Raw genomic sequence first — 14,334 nt, forward strand, 5'->3', positions numbered from 1 at the left:
CACCCTTAATGAGGAAGAGCTATGACCTAAAGAACTGCTGACTCCTGACTGGGTCACAGAGAAGCCTAATCAATGACTTTCACCTGCCTGCAAATTGACTCTGGCAGATAATTATCTGAGGGAGATGCTGGCACTCAGGCCTCATCTTAGAGATTGGAACAGAGAAGGCATTTTGTTCACAGCAGGGAGAGGTAGCTAGCTCCAAGGGCATGATTTCATTTCAAACTCAAGCTTGACCAAGGGAAGTATCTGGACTAGTTGTGGTGTGACAGTTTTTCTCTTTCATTCACATTCAACAAGTGCTTATTGAGGGCAATACTAAGCTGTTCTCATGAGCTGCTTGGCTGAGTCTCCTTTGAGATGCATGGGCACATCCTTTTTCTCACCTCATCCTCCTGGGCCTCCCAGGCTCCAAGCACATTGGCTGACAGGTATGCCTGGGCTTTCTTTCGCTTATTGTATGCTTGTAGGCTGGATCTTATGGGGTAGTGCAGCCTCATCCAGTACTCTAGCACCCCAAAGACTTCTCCACCAGCTCCTGGGTAGCAGAAAGTATGAAAGGCATGGAGGATACAGATGGTGTAGCGAGGATCAAGAATAAAGGCAGAGGAATAAAATGGGAAACCACCAGAAGACAACTATACACTTTGGGAAATTCCACATTAGTCCCGTGCTGACAGCACTTACCAGTAAGTGTGGCAGAGCCATGGACTCTCTCCACGGTTTCTAGAACCCTGTCAAAGCAAATCCAGCCAGCTGCAAGGGTGCGGTGCTCACTGGCTATAGCCTGGTGTAGATGAAGCTGGGCTGACGTCCCTTGAAGGTAGTGCAAGAAGAGGGAATCTGTCTCCACTACATACTGAGAAGTGAAGTCATAGAGGGGCTGCAGCCCCACAGCTAGTGGGGTGCAGTGGGTTTCAAAGTCATAGAAAGAATAGGTGCAGAAAGTGGTAGGTTGAGTGTCTCCAGCCTGAGCCAGGGCAGCAGGTGTCAGGAAAGCCTGGTGGATGTGCAGTTCGAAAAGATTCTCACTCTGATGCCGTGGAGAAATGTCCACTTTATCCTCATCTCCATGGTCTGGCAGTGGTTTCAGACATAATGACAACTGTCGGGTGCCATAAGCCACATCTTTGAGTTGTTCTAGAGGGGAAAGAAAACTGCCTATCCATTAAAGGGTAGGGAATTCTTCCTTAGGGTAAAGGAAGGTGGACAGAAAGAGAATAAAAACCATGGTGAAGTCCAAGTTGTGACTATTTCAAGAAACGATGTGATTCAAAAAGAAAAGCAATAGAATGACAATCAGGTGCTTTGAATTTTGATGGCCAAATAATCCAATGCCTACTTTAGAGATGAGGCACAACATGAGTGATTAGAAAGTAAATGCTAAGCTCAGGAAAACACTGGAGGCACAGTTTCATCTAGAGATGACATTGTTTTGGATTACAGCAGGATCTTGTGAATTAATTGTTAATTCCATTACAGAAACACTAGAAACACAAAATGCAAGTATTTCCAAAAGTTTGGGACATTGGCCTTGGAGAAAATAGCAAGTTACAGTCATGGTGTCTATGACATTACACTGGGCCCCATTAAGATGATTCCTCTTTTCCAGTCAGATCAATCACAAGGATCTTCATTCTGTTAAGAATTTGGTTTCATTGTAAGAAGCAAAAAAAAAAAAAAATCCACTTTAAGTCAAAGAGTAATGGAGTAAAAGTGGGGGAGGGCACTTACTGAAAAGAGGTTGAAAATATTGGCGATGAGATACAAAATAAAGATATGTAAGACAGTCCACCAAATCTGTGCATTACCTCCCATGTCCAACCAACGAGAAACTTTGATATATAGTCTGCTTCAAATCGGGGAGTATTTGAGTTGTCACAGTGTGTTGATGGTGAAGGTCCTATTCTAAGAGTTAAAGTAGTAGAAGAAAATACTTTGGGTACATCAGAATGTCTTCCTGCCCAAAATAAGTGGAATACAGAGACTGGTGAACAGTTTCTTAATTGATAAGATTAACATAAATAAAACATATTCAAAATTTTGCATTACGTGTCACAAGGTTAATAATCTTAGCATATAAAGAACTTCTACAAATTAACAATATACTATTAAGAAATAGTAAAGGGCAGGAACAGGCAAGTCTCAAAAGAAATAATTTAAATAACTGGTAAACATATGAAAAACTCTTCAGCCTTACCAGTAATGAAAGAACTACAAGTTAAAGCAAATAAATCTTCAGAGGTAGGTAATTGTATTTATCCTGCACTGTCCTGGGAGAAACACCCTGAATCTGAAAGACATGAGAATTTCAATCCAAAGGATTTCCTTTGTTATATTGCAGGGACCTTTTAACTGACGCACCCTGGCATGCATAAATCATACTTCTGAATGACCCACCTCCCTTTACTCTAGTTCCAGGCTCACTAAGTATCCTTCTTATTGATTCTGCTTCCCCAAGAACAAGCTGCCATGAGCATATTCTCAAGGCAGCAATGAAAGAGCCCCTATCATAAAATAACAAATGAACATTCGGGTGTAAATATCAGTCTTTGGTGAATGTGGTTAGTACGGGTCAGGTCTCTCACCACTGGGTATAATAACAAAGCCAATTTTCTCAATATGTAAGGCTGAGACCAGATCCTGGTCGACAGTGACTGAATTAAGTACAGGAAGTATCACATTATAAAATTTGCATAAGTGTCCAGCCACCTGCCCTGTTATGTAGACATCCTCAGACTGCAACAAAGAATTCAGAGACTTTTAGAGAGAAATCACAGAAAACGATGACAAGAGATGAGTGATGTAGCTCTATTATCTCCCAAAAACTGAAATATAGGCCTGGCTTGAGGAAACAATCTTGAGAGAGGGAGCGTGTTACCCACCCTGAGGGCCAACAGTGATACACTCTTATTTTCAAAATAGATTCAGCAATTGCTGGGCCCTGTTGAAACTCTCCAGAGAAAAGACACTGACGTGATGCAGGAGAAGAAACTGCTAACCATGTATTAAAACAACAAAGATGATAGGATAATCAAGAATGGGAGGGATAAGTCCTATACCGAGACATAGAGGGCGCCCTCTTGACAGGTGCAGAGGGGAGCACGGGCATTTAGCTCTGTGACAGATCCTAAGAGGAAGTGAACAAAGTACTAAGACTCGCCGGATACTGGAAGGCCATGGCTTCTTAAAATACCTTCCAGCTGATTGATACGCTTGTTCTTGAGGTCTAGGAGTTGATTCAACCTCTCCAGTTTTTCTTTGTGAACTTTATTTTCATTATCGGCTTTTGTCATCATTGCCTCCAGTTCCTCCTGAAACGAAATAATGTCTGAACTTTTCTATCTCAGTGGCCCAGAACCAAAGAGCCCAGATAAAAAGGTGGTACTTGCTGGGTAAAAGAGACTCCGCTATCTCCTTAGCAGGGCAGATTCATCCACTAGAAAAAGGCTTAGGTTCCTCACAGACCCCTCCAGGACCAGTTGTGCTGTTAGTGTCATAGGGTAGTATTTTTCCTGGGACTGGCAAAATTTGAACCCAGAAGCTTCCCACTTGCCATTTTCATTAGCTGGCCCCTTCTGGCTTTTATTGCCAAGGTGCCATGGGCATGTGTGAGTCCTCAAGTTTTTCAAAGGACAGCACATCCTGTGTTTGCATACGTCAGCATATCACCTTGCATCAACCCTGGAAACTCGGGTCTTGCTTCATTCCCCGTCTTGTAAGTAGTTCCCATGTGCCCATTTATTTATCCCCTTCCTGTACCATCTTTTCCTGCACCTGATAACACACGTTGATCTTGCGCTGCAGAATAAGCATGTCTCTGGTCTTTTCTAGTTCCAATACGGTTTCTGCATGCAATACTTGCAACTCACTTAACATCTGGGACAGTTTCTTTTCTTCTTGGTTTTTTGGTTCACAGGGCTACAGAGGAAAAAGCATTGGTAAAAGGGAGTATAAATATGATAGGTATAGTAATAACTATTCTCTACAGCAGCCGTTGATAATAGTAAAATACCAGCAGCAGAATCTACTCCAATATGTAGAAGAGGACCTGTGTTACTTTACAAGTGCTCTCTCCCCTAGTTCCTCATGTTCAACAGCAGCAGTGAGTAAGTTATACAATCTCTCATGGCTGTTTGCTCTTCAGCAGATCATTGCAAGTCCTCATCTGAAAAAATTCTAAATTTTATGAGCTGTACAGTGTGGAAAAAGTCTGTGGAGCTCATGAAGCTATCTCTACTCTCAGCCTTCTCATATACTTCCAAATATTGTCCTCAATCAGGACAAAATATTATTCAGTTAGTTTTCTAGTCCCTTCATCTTTTCAAGGGATATTTGGCAGCAATCCCTCTTGTAGAGGGGACCTGTTTGATTGAAGATGCTCTTACCTCTATCTGAGTGGTCTCTTGGAATAGAGCTGGGTAAGTGGCTGGTTCAGATTGCCAGTCAGGAGATTGGGAAATTGTGTCTTTATTTCGGAGGTCCTCCACTTCCTGTTTATGCTTCTGAAGCAGGTTGGTGACTTCAAGCTTCAGATCCTTGTTTTGAGCTGGGGAAAAAATAATACAGAAAGCTGAAACTCTGTAGCTACCAACAACCATATTAAAGTTGGCCCAAGTGTGAATTAAATTTTCCCACTAATGTTTAATTCATTTTATAAACTTGCCCTTAGAGAAGCAATTCTCTCTTATTTCTACAAAGGGGTTCTAGCTTATTGACCCTGAGTTGGCATTTGGACTCCAAAAACAAACAAAAAAAACACCTGCAGAACTGTAGTATGGAAGGGAGAACTACCACCACCACAACAAAATCAGAGCCACTTGACCAACTGGGATAGTCCAAACTTTTTGACAGCACCATTTAATTCAGTATCTCCCCAACCATTCCCCAACTCCATCTGACTTCTATGCTGTTGGCTCTCTGTGACACCCACGTTGACTCTGACCCTGAGTGGGAGGAAGGGAGGTTGGGCATTTGGACATTTCCATGTGTGTTTCGGGGAAGGAAGGTGATCAGCATTTAGTGTGATCATTTCAGTATCATGCATTACAGAGGAGGTTAGATTAGATTACCTACAAGACTTCACTTGTACTTCATACATACTACAAGATCCTTAGCATGTGCTCCTAAGCTTTATCCTTTTATGGTTCCTGACTCTATTTTTCTTGATGTCATATTTCTTTTCCTCCACTTTTTTTATGTGAACATACTAGAATATGATGAAATGTAAGTTTGATAAGACTAAATATCAAGGTCCAGCCTAGCAAAAAGAAGGGAGACAAAGGTCTCTTTGACAGTATTTAAAAATCTTCAGAATAACTACTGTGATCCAAGAATTAAGACAGGGGGAAAGGGCTTCCCTGGTGGCGCAGTGCTTAAGAATCCACCTTCCGGGCTTCCCTGGTGGCGCAGTGGTTGAGAGTCTGCCTGCCGATGCAGGGAACACGGGTTCGTGCCCCGGTCCGGGAAGATCCCACATGCCGCGGAGCGGCTAGGCCCGTGAGCCATGGCCGCTGAGCTTGCGCGTCCGGAGCCTGTGCTCCGCAACGGGAGAAGCCACAACAGTGAGAGGCCCACGTACCGCAAAAGAAAAAAAAAAAAAAAAAGAATCCACCTTCCAATGCAGGTGACATGGGTTTGAGCCCTGGTCCAGGAAGATCCCACATGCCATGGAGCAACTAAGCCCATGAGCCACAGCTACTGAGCCTGCGCTCTAGAGCCTGCCAGCCACAACTACTGAAGCCCGAGCACCCAGAGCCGGTGCTCCGCAATAAGAGAAGCCACTGCAATGAGAAGCCTGTGCACCGCAACCAAGAGTAGCTCCCACTCGCCACAACTAGCGAAAGCCTGTGCACATCAACGAAGACCCAATGCAGCCAAAAATAAATAAATAAAATAAATAAATTTTAAAAAAAGATGGGGAAATAGTAGTGGTAACCAAGAGCAATAATTTGCTTCTCAATTTCAGGCATCAGATGCTAAAACAAAACAATTCCCAACCACCCTAAAATGACTGATGAGAATAAAAGGCAGAAAAATTCATTTTCAATAAACTGACTTTAAGTCAAATAAATTTTAAGTAAAATTTAAGTAAAATAAATTTACTTTCAATAAATTGACTGTTTAAAAACATTATAACTTAAGAATTGGCATTCTCTCACATGGAAAGTCAATATGTAGGGATAAGTATGTGTGAGGTAGGTGTCATGCTTTCTTGATTGTGAATCTGACCTGACTGCCAGTGTTCTTATTCTAGTTATCCAGGACCCACACAAAAATAGGATCAAGTGATGGGACTGGAAAAATGCTGGCCCAAACCAGATGTAGAGGATGCCTCATCTGAGAGAACTCTTCAGGGCTTGACCTACCTTTCACTCTTGACAGCTGAAGTAAGACTTTTCTCTTCTCCTCCACCTCAGCATCCAGGTGATCCTGCAGCTGAGAGACTTTCTGCTGTAGCTGTTCTCCTTGCTCATTGCTCCAGTGAGGCTGATTACTGCTATCCAGCATGCTGAAAATGGGAAGCAAGTAAGGAGGGAGGGGAGAGTTGTCAGATGGACACTCAAAGGTGGGTGATATGACGTCTTTATTACACAGTTTCAGCATCTCCTGGGCCTAGTTCATCATTCATTTCCCTACATGTTTTTTCTGCCCCTGCTTTCTCTGTAACTGTCATTTACCAACTGCCTTGGAACTTTTGGGTCCTATTGAGGAGTTGCTTAGTATCACTTCGGTTTAAGTCTCAAATAACCCCCTGGGCAAACAACGCAAGTCATATCTATTTCCCAAGGAACGTCTCCAGCATGATGGTCTTCTTTAGTTAGGGAATTGTGTACCAAGACATTCTCAGGCCTGCTAGATTAGAAATAAGTAACAGAATATTCTTCTTTTCCTTACTCCGTTCCTCTGTCTACTTTCACCAGTGGCTAGTTTAGAGAATACTTGCCTTTGAACTAGATTGTAAATTATTATACTGAAGGGCAGGAACTAAACTTTTCAATAACTGCAGCCTGCACACCACTATATCTAGCTGTCAGGGCAGACCCATCTTGAGTGTAAAAGACACATGGCCAGTTCTTGATTATTTACACAAGTGAAGTGACATTGATAAGCAATTATTTCTGCTTATGTCTTTTTCCTAGTTATCACTTTAATAAATGTGGTCTAAAAACAACTTGTTAAGCTAGTACTAAGATTTCTTGGCACTTTCTGCCCATACATTACATGATGATCCAAGAAGATAATGTTATGAATAATGAAGGGAAGAGGCCAATAGTAATGTCTACCACAGGGAGTCTTCAAAGTGGGTAATCCCCACACTACCTTATTTCACTTTGTTGAAGAGCATCAGTTGTTCCCAGGATGCTCCCATGCAACCTCCCCAATCTACCCCCTGCTGCCTTTAACTTATAAGAAGGCACATTTAATTTTTTTAAACTTACAGGTATTTTTAATTTCAAAACCACTACGTAAATATATGCTTGTGAAAAATTAATATGATATAGAAGTATATAGAATAAAAGTGCCTCTTTGCCCTATTTCAGTCCTTTCATCTCATTAAAAGTTTGTGGATGCACACACACATGACATAAATTAGGTCACAATTAACACATTCTTTGGCAATTTGATTTTTCTTTTAATAGTGTATCTTAGGCATATAGATCTATCTCATTTTTTACAGCTTTATACCGTTTCAACGTGGCGGTGCAACACGATTTATTTAGTCGATCCCTATCATAAGAAATCTGGATGGTTTCCTTTTTTTTTTTTTACTATTACTAATTAAATTAACAATGTATTAATTAACATTCTTACTACACAGATCTCTTTGCACATACACAAGAGGATATCTTTAGTTTTGATTCCAAAAAAATGGGTTATCGGGGGCTTCCCTTGTGGCGCTGTGGTTGAGAGTCCGCCTGCCAATGCAGGGGACACGGATTCGTGCCCCGGTCCGGGAAGATCCCACGTGCCGCGGAGCAGCTGGGCCCGTGAGCCATGGCTGCTGAGCCTGCGCGTCCAGAGCCTGTGCTCCGCGGCGGGAGAGGCCACGGCAGTGGGAGGCCCGCGTACCGCAAAAAAAAAAAAAAAAAAAGGGTTATCTGGCATAAAAGATATGCACGTTTAACATTTTTTTGATAGTGTCAAATTCCGTTCCAAAAATAGTCTGCCAATTTATATTCTCACTAACAGTACTGAGTACCAGTTTCCCGGTATCCTTATCGAGACTAGGTATTATTTTTATTTTTAAAATTCGGAAGGCACTTTTCAGTAATTGTCTTTTTTTTTTTTTTTTTTTTTGCGGTACGCGGGCCTCTCACTGTTGTGGCCTCTCCCGTTGCAGAGCACAGGCTCTGGACGCACAGGCTCAGCGGCCATGGCTCACGGGCCCAGCCGCTCCGTGGCACGTGGTACCCTCCCAGACCGGGGCACGAACCCGCGTCCCCTGCATCGGCAGGCGGACTCTCAACCACTGCGCCACCAGGGAAGCCCCAGTAATTGTCTTTTATAACAAAAAAATGTTCTGGGATCCAAACTTGGTACTCACTTTTCTAAGAGCTTGTCATAATTGTCATTCAGCAATTTTCGTTCTTTTTCCAAATCTTCAACTCTCTCCTGAAACTAAGAATGATAGTAGAGTACGTGAGATAAGATTTTAAAATCTATTACCTTGCACAGGGTCTCCCTTTTCTGTTGCAGGGTGGGACTTGGGTGGGAGATTTTCTATGTTCATCTCCTATGTCTATGAGGATCCATTCAACTATAAAGACTTGAACCAATTGAAGGTGTGATAGAAATTTTAATTGGAATTAATGAGGATTCTCTGAATTAAATTTTCATGATGTCTGGGTTTCTACTGTTAGGGAAACAGCAGAACATTATAATAGAGAAAAGACTTTGGAGAACAGACATAAATATAAATCCCAGTTTTTCCCCTAATGGTATAATCTTGAGCAAGTTATTTAACCACTTGGAATCTCATTTTTCTTATTTGAAAAAATAAAATACCCATATTTTTGCTAAGATACACTTTTTAACATCTCTGAAATTGGAATGTCACATACAACTGATGGTATCTTTCAATTATTATTGTTATTTACCTCTTTCAGTGTTATCTGCAGGATGGACACATCTTCCAGTTGGCTCTTCAAGCTCACAGCCTTCTTGCTCTCCTCCTTCAGCTCTGCCCTGAGCTCATTCACTTGGCTGAGGAGGGCATCATGGGCTGTACCCAGGATTCCCTGATTCTGGGGCAAAAGGAAAGTTGCTCTGCGAATGTTCATATCACTCAGCAGGAGGTGTCTCAAGATACAAACAACTGGAGCATTCCCTAGTGGAAATCTCAAAGAAGGGCTTTGATTTATAGTATGTTGCCTTTGCACTGTAAATTGACCTTGTTTTCCACCCTAGCATTTCTCAGGAAGTACCGTTTCCCTGTGAGTGAGGATTTTCCACTCTGGGAAACTGTAATTTGTCACTGGAGCCTTAATTTTCCCAAGGTTCAAATTCAACCCTGATTCTAAATTAAGTGCCACCTTTCTCAGCTGCCTTTACCTTCTAAGCTATGTGAATGCTTTTTATGATGAAATATTTCTCCTTTTGCCCCTAGCAAAGTGATGTGTTAACTCTAGAAGTTAAGTGCATTTTTCTGGCAGAGTTCCCAGCATGACCATGTTCCTTCTGGTGAGGAACAGTTGTGGCTGGTCATGTTGGGAACTCTGCCTTAGTGACTCTTAATCACGGACACTTACCTAGCTTCACCTGTACCCCACTCACAGAGGTGCAAATATTTAGTAACACCAGAGAAGGTTTGCAACAACTTTGCTATATCTCACCACCTCACACATGCTAGAGGACTACTCTTAGGAATTTTTGAACAAATGCTATAATTCTCTGTAGCAATAGGCTGAAAAATACTATTCCAAATATTTCTCAACTCAGATCTCATATTTCAATTTTTGTGAAAACAATGCAGTATCTTCTGATAATAGTGATAGTACCATTTGTCTCAATAAAAATTATATAACATAATAACTTTGATATAGTTAGCTAAATTCTGGTGTTATGTTACTTGAAGATGAAGATTCATTTGGGTTTCATTCCTCTGATTACTAAGAAACAGAGAGTTAAGGAATCTTTATTAAGTACCTTCTGGAGCAGAGTTTCATATGCCTGAAAGAAAGAAAAAAGTATTATTCTATTGATATATCAACTTGATGTTTATAATACAAATGTTTAAATATTTATTTTAAAAGATGTTATAAAAAATTCCCATAAATCAAGTCAATTTGTGTGCCTGTTTACTAATTGCTGCTCCTTTTCCCCTGCCCTAGCTTGCCAGGCAGTCTGTGAATGTAATAGATGACACCATTTCTTTAAAAAGGATGAAGGGTCATTTATTCACATTTGCATTGCACTTGGTGGATTTTCTAAGAAGTATTTTTATTTTCAAACTAGGTGCCATCTCTTACTCATCATGCTTCAGAAAGGTCTCTTTCCAGTTTTAGAAATAGAAAAAACAACAATAGCCAAACTCACAACAACAGCTACTATTATTGGTTGAGTAATTACTATGTTATATGTTACTGTGTGTTTCATTATCTCTTACATTATGATCATCATAATTGTTTCACATATATTATCTCATTTAATCCTTACAGCAAATCCGAGAGGTATTGTTATCTAAACTTTAAAAATAAGAAACCCAAAGCTCATAGAGCTAACTTGCCCAGAATCGCACAGCTTTCAAGGGGCTGAGGCAGAACTTTACCTCAGCCTGTGTGACTCCAGAGTCTGCACTACTGACCACATTTTACTGCTAAGGGATTAAGAGGATGCAAACTTATCTTAGTATATGTGTAAGTAAGCATGACTAGAAAGATAAATTGCTTAAAAAAACCAAATTGTAAAACCTACATTTTAGAAAATTATTCACCATTTTAGGTCATCTTTGCCACTACCACTAATATGGGCAAAGACATTCAATTTAGAATGGCTTTCTCCCTTTCTTCCTTTAATACAATGGAAGAATACATGGATTTTTAAAAAAATCTAATTCCACAAATATAGCTATTTACCCATACAACTTTAAAATAACTTCCTTTCCAGATTTCCCATCCTTTCAGTGCTACCAAAATTAACCGAATCAAAAGAATACGAGCATATGCACAGTTCTCTACAAAACATAGGTTTGGAGTTTGGCCTTGTACAGATGCCCTTAGTCCCAATCAAAACAGACATACCAAGGGCAGCACTAGCTGTAGCTAATCTCAATGAATGGCACCATCATTTAATCACCCAAGCTAGAGACCCAGAAGTCATCTCTCATTTCTGCTTTTCCCTCACCCACTCTACTTTGGTGATGAAGTCCGTTCTTCCACTTCCTGGACCTCTCCCAACACAGTCCTTTCTCTGTGAGCCTCTCTCACTGCCTTGGTTGGGACCCTCATCCTGCCTCCCTTGGATCACTCATCTGTTAAGTAACATCTGTTACTCATCTGTTACCTCCAGTCTTGTACCAGCCAACCTATCATTCACTCTGCTGCCAGATGATCTTTCCTGGTAGTTTTGTCATTTTTGAGAAGTTGAAAATTTCAGAAAAGTATAAGTACTATAATAGCAGTCATCTATAATTCTACTACTACCCAGAATTAATCATTATTAGTGCCCTATAATAGCTTCTTGAAAGTATTATTCTTTTTATTAACATGTATTTCAAAATATTTTGGACATTAAAAAAAGGCAAAGTGATCTCTTTGGGGAAAAAAAAATTGATCATGTTACCAACTTGCTTAAAACCTTTCTGCAGCTCTCACTATCTGTAGGATAAAGTCTAAATCCCTGATAAGACCTCCATGACCTGATCCCTGATGTTTCTCAACTCTGTGCCATGGCCTACACCACTCTTCCCCAGAAAGCCCTTCCCTCTCTTGCACGCTCATTAACCCCTGCCAAACTGTCAGTATTTGGCTCACGAATAGAATCTCTTATGGATCCTTTACCGATCCTGCGCCCCATCCTCTGGTGGATCTATTCTCTCTTTTGTGTCGCACCCATACCCTGTTTGTGGATAGTTGTACTTGTTTACATCTTGTCCTCTCACTCTTGTAAGTTCCTTGAAGGCAGGAGCTGTCTTAATTATCTTTTTAATCTTTGTATCCAAGTGCTTTGCACACTTCTTGGTAGTCAATAAATGTTTATTCAATAAAAGAATGGTGCCAATCTATTATTTAGAACCTCTATGCCCTATTTCTACCGTTCAGATATGAGTTTCCATCGTGTGGTAGTGAGAAGAGTGTGAGCCTTGATGCCAGATAAAACTGGACTCAAATCCTGCTCTGCCTCTTGCTATTTTTATAACTTGAGCAAGTTACTTAACTTCTTTGAGGCTCAGTTCCCTCATCCGTTAAACGTACTTACCTTTATGGCTGTTGTCAGGCTTAAATGAGATCATGATTCTAAGTATCTAGGACAGAGTCCGTCACATAGAAAGTACTCAGTAATCTGGTTTCCTTCCCCTCCCCTGTGACTGCTCTTGGCTCCCCAAGTTTAATTAAACTCTGGTTGTGGTTTTTGGCTTGGAACTTAAGCTGACACAAGGTAACCTCACTTAATTCCACCTTAGCAGGCAGGGCTTGAGCCTTCTTCCCAGCAGAGGGATAATGGCAAGTACTGGAAAAAGAATGGATTCTGAGTCATAAGGCCTGGATTTGAACATCACCTATCTATTTTGTGACTTCCTTTTTAATTTAATTTTATTTATTTTTTTATACAGCAGGTTCTTATTAGTCATCCATTTTATACACATCAGTGTATACATGTCAATCCCAATCTCCCAATTCATCACAATTGTGTGACTTTCAACAAGCAACTTAGTTTCTCTCCATTGTGGTCTCCCATGTGTAAAGTGGAGAAAATAATACAAATCTCTTAACTAATTGATTTTCTTCCCCCAAAAAGGCACAGCTGATGATGGCAACTCACAGCTTGAACTTCTGTTAATTGTGCTTTTGTCGCTGCCAAAGAAGTATTCCTTTCATGTAAGAGCTTCTTAAGTCGAATCAGCTGTATATTCTCCTTAATGGAAGCTCTGGAGAAAGAAGACAGTGCTAAAATATCCTCTGTGAATGGACAGAGTTAAGTATTTTTCCCCCTGTGGATATGGACAGGGACACAAAGGAAGATCGTTATTTCTGAACCTAAGAGATCATGTTTTCTTTAACATTTCAAAGGTATTGGGGGAGGATTTGGGTTCGCTAGACTCTGTCTCAGAGATTCCCAATTCTAGCTGCTGTGGGATGTTGACAGTGAAGGAGGCAGCGTGGGGAGAAGTGGCAGGGAGGTATACGAGAAATCTCTGTACTTTATGCTCAATTTTGTTGTGAACCTAAAAACTGCTCTAAAAAATAAAGTCTATTTTTAAAAAAGTTTTCCAGGGACTAAAACAGACCAGCCACGTAAAAAAAAAAAAAGTTTTCCAGGGACTGATGCACAGTGGGGGCTGAGAGCCCCCATCTGGTGATGAGGATGAAATAGTTTTCCTTCTGTGAAGTGAAGCAGCAGACCTTTTATTATATATAAGCATCCCTTTTATGTTAATCCATTACTTAACCACTTGGGCCTCCAGGTCTACTTCTCAGATTGAATTAATCCCAAGCATTCTCTTTTCCTCTGAGATGGAAGAAAGGTACAAACAATAACCTCTTTTTCAGTTCATTATGGCTTGAGGCATGGAATGTCACACCCTTACCGAAGCTCTGTGGCCTTCTGAGCACACTCCAAAGAGCTTCTCTGTGCAAAATTCTCATCTTTGGACCACATTTTCTCAGAAGACTTGGGTGGTTCTTCCACTTGCATAGTATCTCTGGTCATAATGTGGGCACTGTTAGGCATGCATAGGCCAGTGAGTTTAATCATAATCATGACTTTGTTAAAAGAGATTATACTGTTAGAATTAGGAATATTAAACACGAAAAGAAGAATTAGAAACCGCTGTTATAGGGGTTTAGAACTGGGCTCTCACATATATAAAAAGAACTTAGAGGAGTTAGTAATCTTGGCATATGTGGAGGATAAACTTACCAAATATAGCTTTCCAGTGTCAAACAGAAATATAAGTGAATTACAACCTAAGGGGGAAAATATAAAGGGAAAGAGAGGGAATACCTTCAATTAAGGAAAGGGTCTTTATTTTCCTTTCCTTGGAAGACAAAGAGATGCTTATTTTCCATTTTTAAGCAATGAAGTTGGAATTTGACAGCTTCCAAATTGGGCTGACTTTCATCTTCTCTGATTATGCTGGAATGACTCAAAAATGGCAACATTCACTTGTTC

The 14,334-nt window shown here is 40.7% G+C and overlaps 2 protein-coding genes across 2 annotated transcripts in view; both read right to left on the reverse strand.

The window, feature by feature from the left end:
• The window catches only part of LOC132419618 (X-linked retinitis pigmentosa GTPase regulator-interacting protein 1-like), a 47,101-nt gene extending 40,495 nt beyond the window's left edge, over positions 1 to 6,606 (reverse strand). Inside the window, exons 1-6 of the mRNA XM_060003513.1 lie at positions 6,369 to 6,606; positions 4,389 to 4,549; positions 3,778 to 3,921; positions 3,164 to 3,314; positions 688 to 1,140; positions 387 to 538 (exon numbers count right to left, since the gene is read on the reverse strand). Coding sequence (XP_059859496.1) covers positions 387 to 538; positions 688 to 1,140; positions 3,164 to 3,314; positions 3,778 to 3,921; positions 4,389 to 4,549; positions 6,369 to 6,606 — 1,299 coding nt within the window. The remainder of the gene's footprint in view (positions 1 to 386; positions 539 to 687; positions 1,141 to 3,163; positions 3,315 to 3,777; positions 3,922 to 4,388; positions 4,550 to 6,368) is intronic.
• Positions 6,607 to 8,470: 1,864 nt separating this feature from the next.
• On the reverse strand, positions 8,471 to 14,332 carry LOC132419617 (X-linked retinitis pigmentosa GTPase regulator-interacting protein 1-like). The gene is made up of 6 exons (XM_060003512.1): positions 14,083 to 14,332; positions 13,751 to 13,882; positions 12,985 to 13,090; positions 10,150 to 10,173; positions 9,102 to 9,248; positions 8,471 to 8,622 (listed from the first exon to the last, which is right to left on the reverse strand). The coding sequence occupies exons 2-6, from the start codon at positions 13,870 to 13,872 to the stop codon at positions 8,545 to 8,547; spliced, it is 477 nt and encodes a 158-aa protein (XP_059859495.1). The 5' UTR covers positions 13,873 to 13,882; positions 14,083 to 14,332; the 3' UTR covers positions 8,471 to 8,544.
• Positions 14,333 to 14,334: the final 2 nt, after the last annotated feature.

This window comes from Delphinus delphis, chromosome 2, assembly GCF_949987515.2.
Source record: "Delphinus delphis chromosome 2, mDelDel1.2, whole genome shotgun sequence".
Taxonomy (NCBI): Eukaryota; Metazoa; Chordata; class Mammalia; order Artiodactyla; family Delphinidae; genus Delphinus; species Delphinus delphis.